The following is a 10,172-nucleotide window of genomic DNA, read 5'->3' as shown; positions in this document are numbered from 1 at the left end:
GCCTGGCCTCTGCAGCGGCTTCCCCGACTGGGAGACAAGTGCAAAGTCCTGGCTGCGCAACGGCCTGCCCCAGTGCCGGTTTTTCCGCTGAAGCCCCAGGAGGGGCGGCCAGTGGAGCAGGGAACACCAAAGGGGTCACTTCCAGCCGGAGTGGGCGAAACGCACAGGGTCTTCCATCTCTGGGAGCCTGCTTTCTGCACAGTGGGGGTGACAGTGGATACCCCCGCCAGGACTGTGCTGGAGATGCATCGAATGCAAGGCATGGAAATGAGAGGGTGGCTCAGGACGCGCATCTAAAAGTAACCACAGGTCGTTGTGAGAACTCTGGGTCACCCTTTTTCCAGAGCTCTGGCATTTCCAACTCAATTCAGCCACTTTGCCTCCTCTGTCATTCTGGTTCTCAGCTCAACCCAATCGATACAGCAGCTGAAGGGAGCTTACTTGCAAGAATTGTTGGGACCGAATCAGGGCCTTGGCACTACCATGGTTTAATATTTAAATTTATTTGGCTAGGCTTGAACTTTTCGATCCTCCTGCTTCAGCCTATGTGCTAGGATTACAAGTGTGCACCACACCTAGCTTACAGCAAGCTTTAAAACTGAAACGGCTGAGGCAGCAGGATCACTCGAGGATAGCCCGGACTACAAAGTTTGTTCAAGGACAGCCTGAACTGCAGTGAAAACCTGTCTCAAAAAGACAAAAACAAAACTACTGGAACAGGACACATCATTCCAGCCTGATTGGCGACTCTTTGTATACAGTCAGTCTGCATTCGAGGCATATCTACTAATGCACAAAAGCAGCTATAAGAAACAGCACACTGATAGCAGGAGCCTCTGGTGCTGGGAAATTCACCTATTACTCTGTGCACCTTGGTGGCATGTTTGTTTTGGTACCAGGGATGGAACTCAGGTCCTCGCACTTGCAAGGCAGGCAGTGACACCACTGAGCTAAATCCCTGGCTCTTGACTTTTTACAAGAATATTTACTGGATCAAAATGGGGAAAAGTGGTGACAAAGCCTTCCTTTCTTGGTGTCTTGAGTCTCAAATGGTATTAAACTTTGGTTAGGGACAGGGACAAAGGAAGTGGAGCTTTCTTTCTTTTTGGTACTGGGGATCGACTCGGGACCTTGCATTTGCTAGACAGGTGCAATGCCAGAGCTAAATAAATCCCTGGCCCTGAGAGTGGGTATTTTTTCCCAGCAATCTTTCCTCCCCTTAAGTTGGCGTAATGTAAAGTCCCAAGGCCCAGCCTAAACATCATCAAAATATTTATTAAAACCAAAGCAGGAGGGAACAGAGCTGTTAGGAAACAAATCAAAGTGCAGATTGGAGTGAAGGGCAGAGCAGAGCAGTAAGTTAGTGTGGAGCTTCAAACACCACAGGAGGGCTCCTCAGTCTTGGCTGGAGGAGTCCTTCACCCACCCTGCCAGTGAAGGTCCCCACTCACCTCTCCCATCTCATGTCCATCCTGGGGGCAGCTGGGACCCCGAGGTGACCCTCTGGAAAGGGATCAGCCCTCCATCCACCCATGGCTGTCAGTCTCCCTCCCCCATTCCCAATAAATAAGTCAGTCAGGCATTAGCTTCTTCGGGGTCAGGCAAAAGAACAGCTCAGGGACCCCTGCCCTTTGCTCCGCAGGCTTGCCAAAAAGGCCTTGATAAATAAATAATGCTCTGTTAAAGCTTCGATCAGAAAAAAACTTTTAAGACAGAAGTGCTCTCAATGTCCTGCAAACCCAGCCAGCCAAGGCCTCCCCACCTGGCCTGATCAGTGCACAGGATTTGGGGGCAGGAATCCAGCCTGGGCTTCATTGGGCCCCTGGAGCAAGGAGACCGAAAGTGCAGTTAGAGCCCCCCATGCACACACATGAACTCATGCACACATGTGGACACACCGGGGCGTGTCTGCAGTGCACGCACAGATGTGTTCACCTTCATTCCCCGGTACATGCGCACATACATGCTCACACCACACCCCAGGTGTACATGTGTGGGGTGCCGGGTGCATGCACATACACACCACAAACACAGGCTCCCTCCCTGGCTTCTTTGACCTCTGGGTGGCAGCCAGACCCCAGAGCTAGAAGCTACTGGAGAAAGAAAAGAGAATATAATTACACTCTTCCAATGAGGGTGGAAGGGTGGCCTGGGGCAGAGGACTCCAGGGCTGCAGAGGCAGGGTAGGCATCTCAGGAGATGCTGCCCCCGTGTGGCCCGTCAGAAATCCAGGGGGGTCAGGTCCCCAAAGTCACAATCAAAGAGGTCTCTGATGCCCTCGCCCTCCTCAAGGCCAAAATGGTAGTCAAGAGCCTCATGGGGTGGAGAGAGGCTGATGAACTCCTCAGGAAGGAGCCCAGGAAAGTCCTCCCGCACATGCTCCAGGAGCGAGTCAGCAGCAACCAACGGGGACAGATGGTCCTCATCCACAGGGGCCCGTAGGCCACTCATCCGTGACAGCAGTGGCTCTGGGGAAACAAGAGAGCATCATAGGCCAGGGATGGCCCAGCATGGGTGAGAGGGGCCCACCCCACCTGCCCTTCACCCACCTTGCTCCAGGCTGAGCAGGGACTGGCTGGGATCCATGGCAGGGGAGGAGGGGGGAGATGATGGTGGTGGCACTGGGGTGACAGTATCACCTGTCCTGTCCTCTTCCCCAGAAGCTGCCTCCTGGGGCGGGGTCTTTGCAGGGCTGATTCCACCTGTACTCTCCTCGGGGCACAGGAAAACATCGATGGGGCCTTGTTTGCTCTTAAGGGAGATCTGAAAGGTCTAGGTAGAGGCAGGAGACAGTGTAAAATGAGGCCCAGTGACCACTACCCCAGTCTAGCCCGTCCTGGTCAGCCTGGAGCCACTGGCCTCACCTCTGAAGAATCCACAGCTTGGAGCTGGGTCTCCGGAGGGGCCTTGATCACCATGACCATCTGCTCCGCAGGGTCTGCGATGCTATGAAGGTCCTGGCAGGTCACATAGGCCAGGGTTGGCGGAGTCAAGGACCATGTGGCTTTTGGCCACCCGACAGCCCCAAGACGGTGCCCACAACTGCCTAGTCAGTCCTGTCCTCTTGACACCCAGACTCAGGGCCCAGCATATAGTTTGTATTCAAAACCTCATCCCCCTGAGCTTCACCTGCCACCTGTGTACAGTGTGCCACCTCCCCATCCATTTCTAAGCCATCGCAATGTAATATGCTTAACACAACTCCAGGTGGCCATTTATGGTCTTGGTGTCAACTGACAGTTGTGCTCCAAATTTGTGCGGTACTGGGGATTGAACCCAGAGGGCACTGAGCTGCATCCCCAGCCCTTTTTGTTTTTTTGTTGGTTTTTAGACACAGGGTGGATTGAACCCAGAGGGCACTGAGCTGCATCCCCAGCCCTTTTTGTTTTTTTGTTGGTTTTTTGAGACAGGGTCTCACTATGTAGTTGAGACTGACCTGGAACTCACTATGTAGCCCAGGCTGGTCTAGAACTCACAGTGATCCTCCTGCCTCAGCCTCCCAGGTGCTGGGATGTCAGGTGTGCGCCACCATGCCCAGCTTATTTTTTTGTTTTGAAATAGGGTCAGGCTGGCCTCAAACTTTCAATTTTCTCTCCTCAGCCTCAAGTGTCTGTGATTATAGGTATGTACCACAACAACCAGCTGTGACCAAAGTTTATAAACACAATTTTGGAATTCACTGAAGAAACATTTTAATGAAGTTTCTATTTTTCTGAACGAAACACAAAAACTTAATGTCTCTAATTTTGAAGCTACAACTATGTGCTGAATCACTGCACTAAATAAATGTTTTGTTATTGCCGATACCAGGATTTTTAAGGTCTTGCTGTGTACCCAGGCTGGCCTAACCTCAGCCTCCAAGTGCTAAGATTACAGGTGTGGGCTACCATGCCCAGCTAGTTTTTGTTTAATCTGCACAAATTGGGAATTAGAGATTACCATCTCCCCCTTTCTAGATGAAGCTGACACCCAGAGGTCAGATAACTTGTGCAGTGTCACATGGTGAGCAGATGTGGAGCCAGGACTTGCATCCAAAGCCCACTCCTGAGTGCAAGGCCTAGTTCCACTTGACAAGACCCCACCTGCCAAGACTGCCATTCAGCACCCACAGCCCCCCAAGCAATCCAAGGATATCGCTGGCTGTCAGAGTCCCCGGAGAGCAGCTGCAGCTGTGTGCTGCAGATGTGCATTAGGTGGTCTAGTTGCTGCTCACTCTCCTGCAGCTGCTGGAGGTCCTGGGTCAGCCCTTCAAGCCGCCCGCTGATCCCCACTGTGGTGTGGCTGCCCCTGGGGGGAGGAATGGGGGGAGGGGGCCTTTAGCAACTCCTGGCCCCTCTGCCCATCAGCCCTGCCCTCAGGACAAAGTCTGCTGCTGCTGCTGTGGTGTGAGCCCCAGGCAAGCCCTTTCCCCTCTCTGGTCCCGACACCTCAGCTGGGTGCCGAATCAGATGGGCACAGGTTTAAAGCCTGGCCTGTCAACAAACGCCCACGTGTCCCTATTAGGGGGCAAGGTAAGTACACGATGGCATGGACAGGCCATGGCATGTGACACAGCTTTAAAAGGATGAGAATAATTAGACGAACACTTGAGTCATTTATAAGACATGTTGTCAAGTAAAAAGAAAATGATGCAGAGTGGAAAATCTACCAAAAATTGAAAAGGTAGGGTATGTCAGAGACAGAAAGAGAGCACAGTAGGATGATTGCGAAGGAAGGTGTGGAGGGAAAAACAAATCAAAAGCTAACAAGAATAGACATCAATGCCAGGAAAATCTCATGGATGGTGGAAGCTTGAATGTTGGTCAACGACTGGGAAGGAACACAGAGGAACCTTCTGGGACTGGAAAGCTTCTGTATGCTCATCTGGTGGGGTGGCTACACAGTGAACGAACAGGTAAAGCTACAGCGAGCCGGACAGGCAAGGTTTGTGCACCTCTCCGTGTCTGTCACCCCCGGAAGCCACTATTCTTCTGAGCCTCAGTCTCAACCGTAAGATGGGGATGCAAGCAGGGCTGGTACCTACAGCCACTGGATGTGGTTCTTGGACTTCTTGGCAATGAGCTGGATGCCCTCCAAGACATTGGTGATGTCGTAGATGCGCCGTTTCTGCACCTTTAGCACCTCAGCTGCCCAGTTCAGGTCAACAACGCCATCAGCTGAGCGGCTCAGCAGCTCCAGAAAGCGTTTGGTGGTTAGATTCAGGGATGTCTCATAGCGTGATTTCTCCCCTGGAGATTTCACACCTGGTGTGGGGGCGGGAAGGCAAGATGGGGTCCTCATCCGTCCCCACCCTCAACCAGGCCTGGCTCTCGGGCAGTGCAGAGAACAGGATGGGTGGGGGGCACAGGGCTCCTTCCCCTGATGACACCAAGCAGGGAGGCCCCATGGCCACTGCCTGCCAACCACAGCGTTTCCTCTTCTGGCAGGGGAACTCCCCACCCCCAAGGACACTGCCTCTGCCTGCTGGGCCCACAGAGGCCTGGCTCAGGCCCAGTCCTGACCAGCTAGACCTTAGTCCATAGGCAGGTCCACGCCCCCACCTGGGCCTGTCTAGCCTAAGTCCCATGTACCTTTCCCCAGGAGCCGGCCTCTGCCCCGGACTGGCCCACTGCTCTCAGCCAGGTACTGGTGGTCAGTTTCCAGGTCCAGCCTCCGCTTCACCTGCAGCAGGCATAACGGGAGGATGGCCAGTAACCAGGAGTGAGGCTACAGAGCCTCAGCTGAGGGCCCCTGCCTGTTTCTCTACTAGGTACACATATAAATGAGGGAGACAGATCGATCCCGGGGGACACAGCATGGAGGTGATACCCGTGTCACACAGAACACTGAAGCAAAGGGCAGCAGACCCGACTTGCCCCATCTACACCACCACTACCCTGGGGGCTGGTGGTAGTTTTAAAATGTCTCTGCAAAATAGCCCTTTGGCTGTGACAGAGATCAAACATGGGACTTTGTACAGGCTAAACACACATTCTACCACTGAACTGCATCCCTAGCCCCTACACCACCCCTAACCCCTACATCTGCAAATTTTTAAAAATACTTATTTCAAAAATGAGAGCAGGGAGCAACACCACTGAGCTAAATCCTCGCCCCCCTCCTCTCAGTCTGTGACTAGTTTACTTATCTATAACCATGGCCGCAGCTGATACTTGTGAGTCACTTTGCCTCACTGGCTTATTTCAGTCTGTGGACTAGCAGCACGGTAAGAGCCCCATTTTACAGATAAGGCAAATGAAGCTCAAGGCCATAGAGCCAGGACTCCTACTGAGGATTATCAGAGGAGGAGGAGCACAGCCCTTTCCCTCACACCCCTCTGGCTTAGGTCAGGAACTCAGGCATGAAGGCTGTCCTGTGAGTCCCACAGGCAGCGCAAATGCACCTTGCCCAGAACCACACTTGCCATCTCTCCACCAGCCACAGGCTTTCAGATTCAAACCTGTGAGCCCACCTGCCACCCTCACTACATCCAGTTGCCACAAGCACATCTCCACAGCCTTCATCGCTTCCCACTAGAGGGTCAGCGGCCTCCACACCACCGGCTCACCTCCAGCTGGCCCCTCCACGGCAGCAGCGCTGCTGCCTCTACCCTCACCTGCCCTTGCTTCTCCATGAAGATTCTAAGAAACCCATCTCTCCGAGCCTTAGCCCATGCCAGCCTCTCCTGGATTGGTCTTGCCCAGCTTTTTCTCTCCCCTCTGTACAACTAACTGCTGCTTCCCTCTCTGACCACCACTTTTGTTTTGGTACTGAGGACTGCAGCCAGGTCCTTAAGCATACTAGGCAAGCCCTCTTCTACTGAGCTATACTCCAAGCCCTTTTTATTCTGAGACAGGGTCTTGCTGGGGATTTAGCTCAGTGGTTCTACCACCTTCCTTGCAAGCACAAGGACCCAAGTCCAACCCCCATACCACCCCCCAAAAATAGAGACAGGGTCTAAGTTACCCAAAGTGGCCCTGAACTTGTGATATTTGTGCCTTAGCCTTTTGAGTAGCTGGGATTATAGGCATGCAGAGGCCAGAGATGTCACATGCCAGAGACATTGTCTTAAAAGAAATTTAAATAAACTACTCATTTATTTATTTAGGAATACCTTGCAGTTATAAAAAAAAAAAACAAGGCTTTCTGGGGATTTAGCTCAGCAGTGCTGCCGCTGGCCTTGCAAAAAAAGGTCCCAAGTTCAATCCCCAGTACAAAAACAAGAACAAAGCAAAAAAAACACCAAAAAATAAAAAAACACAAAACTAAGACTGGTAAACACAGTCTCAAAGACAGACCGAGAAACAAAACAAAAGGGCAGAAGATATATATGATCTTTCTTGGATTACAAATCTCATGAACTGCTGGGAATGGTGGCACATGCCTACAAAACCAACTATTTAGGAGGCTAAGGCAGGAAGATTGAAAGTTTGAGGCAACCTGGTAACTTAGCAAGACCCTGTTTCAAAAATAAATAAATAAATACCAAACAAGAAAAAAGGCTGGGGATGTAGCTCCGTGGAAAGGCCCTGGGGTCAACTCCAGTGCTGCAGAAAACAAACAAACAGCCTTAGAAAAATAAAACAGGACACCTGTAATATCAGGAATTGGGAGGCTGAGGCAAGATTACAAACTCAAGACCAGTATGAAGTATATCATGAGTTCAATCTGAGGCTGAGGAAGGAAGATGGCTGTGAGTTCGAGGCCATCCTAGGCTACATAATGAGTTTAAAGGCCAGCCTGAACTACATAGTGAGATGCTGCCTCAAATCTCAAAAAAACAACCAAATTTTGAGTTTGGCAGCACATTCCTGTAATCCTAGCACTTGGGACCTGAGGCAGGAAGACCTTCAAGAGTTTCAGGCCAGCCCAAACTACGTAGGAAGTACACAGTGAGACCCCATCTCAAAAAAACAAAACCAAACCAATATCAACAAAACAAATAAAACAAAAATAACAGAAAGAAGAATGGGTGAGATGGGATCCTGCCATCGACTTTCTAGTCCGTCCATCTGTCTGCTCCCCCTCCAGAATCAAACCTAGCACATGCCAGGTTAAGTATTCTACCACTGAAGTACTACACCCCCAGCCAACCTGCTAGTTTTTTACAGTGACACACATTAGACATATTAAAATCTGCAGGGCCGGAGATTTAGCTCAGCGGTTCAGTGGCCTGCCTTGCAAGCACAAAGGACCGGAGTTCAATCCCTGGTACCAAAAAAAATAAAAAAATAAAATAAAATTTGCAGTTTTGTGTTTTGGTGCTGGGGATCAAAACAAGGGCCTCCAGGATGCCACAGGTGCTCTACCACTCTGCTGCACCCCTAGGCTTTAGTTTCTTTTTCATGGCCAAAACCCTGTGCAGGTAGACAGGCAGGGCAGTAAGAAATGGCTGAATTGCAGAGCCCTGTAGACAGGAGGTACTTCACAAATGATCGTTAGGGCAGAAGCCAAGCCTATAGCTTATTTCATGGACTGCTCACAAAAATGCAAGCAGAGCTGGTGGAGGCCAAAACCTGGCCTCCAGCTCCAGGGTGGTAACAGTCTGACCCTGGCCCACACAGAAAATGCCTGCAGGTCTACAAGTAGGGTGGGGAAGGACAGGAGATTGTCACCTGCCTCTGAGGCAGCCCTTGCTGTCACCTGGCAGGGAGTAGGGAGCAGAGGGCTTTCTTTGTCCCAGGCCCACCCAGACCCTGCAGCTCAGCTCCTCAAGGCCAGGCCCCACAGGCTGTTAGGTCTCTAAAGCCCTAGGTCTCCTGAGTGCTTGACTCAAAGGTGAACGGAGGATTTAACTATGCAGGTCCCAAGCCAAGCACCCAAAGGGAGTTTAGGAGACAAGGCAGCTGACCAACCCTTGGCACTGAGCCCCTGCCCCATTTATCAGGAGGAAGGGATGCAGGCACTTCCAGGCTTTCTTCAACTACCATTAGCATCTCTAGGTCAATACTACCAGCTGAATGAGTAGAGAAGGTTTGACCATCTCTAGGCCTCAGCTTCCCAATTTATATAAAGAGAGGTTGCTGACAGGGTTAAATGAGTTAATTGGGTAAAGTGCTTGGCCCAGAGCCTGGCACAAAAAAACATCTTCCAAACAATGGTGGCTGCTATTGTTATTATTATTAGCATCTTGGTGATTCCGGAAGGAAGGCAGCACTGGGCAATAGGCCAAAGGGGTTGGGGGCCTTTTCAGGACGCCTCAGGGACCAGCTGCCACCCACACCTCATCAACAGTTGAACAGTTTCTACCTTAGTCCGGGCCCAGTCTGGCCCCTCCCACTTGTTTCAAGCCTGCTGCTGAGAGCCGGTCCTGCAAAGCCAGCCCCGGCCAGCTCCCACCTTCACCCACAGGCTGTATGTAATTCGGCAGCTTCTTCTGGGACCCCCAGTTTGAACTGGTCTTGAGCTTCTTGCGGCTCAGGGGTCTGGAAGGACTTATTTAAGAATTTCCCTGGGACACTCTCCGTCCAGGCCCTGCGGGCCTCCTCTCCAGCTCCCATAGGCCCAGCCCACCCAGTCCTTCCAAAGAGGCTGAGGGGTCTGCCTGCCTGATTAATGAGGTTCCATGGCAACCAAGGGCTGGAGGGTGGCAGATGGAAGGACGGGCAGAAGGAGGGGATCAGCAGCTGGCCCAGCGCCCCGCCCCTGCAGAGAAGGCCTCCCAGCTCGGAGGCCTCTCCCCAGAGGCCTGGAGGGCCAGGCCTGCACCTGGCAGTTCAGCATCAAGGCAGGAAGTAGGGTCTCCCTCATGGCTCTTCAATGGTCAGGACCTTCTCCCGCCCCCGTCCCCTTTAACTCCCCAAGAGCCATGCCCACTACCCAGCACAAGTACCAGTTCACATCCTAGAGCCACCACCTGCAGCTGTACGACGTGGGACAAGTCACTTCCCTTTCTGGGGCTCACTCGGTTCCCAGAGTGAGTCAGAGGGAAGCAGCGACAACACTGAACTCACAGCAGGCTTGTGAGTTTAGCTGGCCTTTGGTCTGCGGTAAGGGCCAGCTGAATACACGTGGGCAGTTAGTATGGGTCCAACGTTCGAGCGGCTGCAGTACGAAGCCGAAGCCGAGACCTCGAGCAAAGGAGCAAACGGACTGGCCCGAGGTCACCCCGCACCCCGGGGCGGGGCTCAGAGGCCCAGCCCAGGCTCTGCACCGCCCAGGCCCGGGAGTCTCAGCCCTTTTCTCCCCCGCCC

The 10,172-nt window shown here is 52.3% G+C and overlaps 1 protein-coding gene across 1 annotated transcript in view; it reads right to left on the bottom strand.

Annotated features, from left to right (window-relative positions):
• Window positions 1-1,219: 1,219 nt before the first annotated feature.
• E2f1 (E2F transcription factor 1) overlaps window positions 1,220-10,172 on the bottom strand; it is a 10,526-nt gene continuing 1,573 nt past the window's right edge. Inside the window, exons 2-8 of the mRNA XM_010628493.1 lie at window positions 9,812-9,927; window positions 5,571-5,661; window positions 5,024-5,243; window positions 4,135-4,287; window positions 2,865-2,979; window positions 2,550-2,772; window positions 1,220-2,468 (exon numbers count right to left, since the gene is read on the bottom strand). Coding sequence (XP_010626795.1) covers window positions 2,221-2,468; window positions 2,550-2,772; window positions 2,865-2,979; window positions 4,135-4,287; window positions 5,024-5,243; window positions 5,571-5,661; window positions 9,812-9,927 — 1,166 coding nt within the window. The 3' untranslated portion in view covers window positions 1,220-2,220. The remainder of the gene's footprint in view (window positions 2,469-2,549; window positions 2,773-2,864; window positions 2,980-4,134; window positions 4,288-5,023; window positions 5,244-5,570; window positions 5,662-9,811; window positions 9,928-10,172) is intronic.

Source organism: Fukomys damarensis, unplaced genomic scaffold (assembly GCF_012274545.1).
Source record: "Fukomys damarensis isolate Sample0158 unplaced genomic scaffold, DMR_v1.0_HiC HiC_scaffold_22, whole genome shotgun sequence".
Taxonomy (NCBI): domain Eukaryota; kingdom Metazoa; phylum Chordata; class Mammalia; order Rodentia; family Bathyergidae; genus Fukomys; species Fukomys damarensis.
Note: the sequence above shows the minus strand (reverse complement) of the source record. Positions and strands in the feature narration are given on the sequence as shown.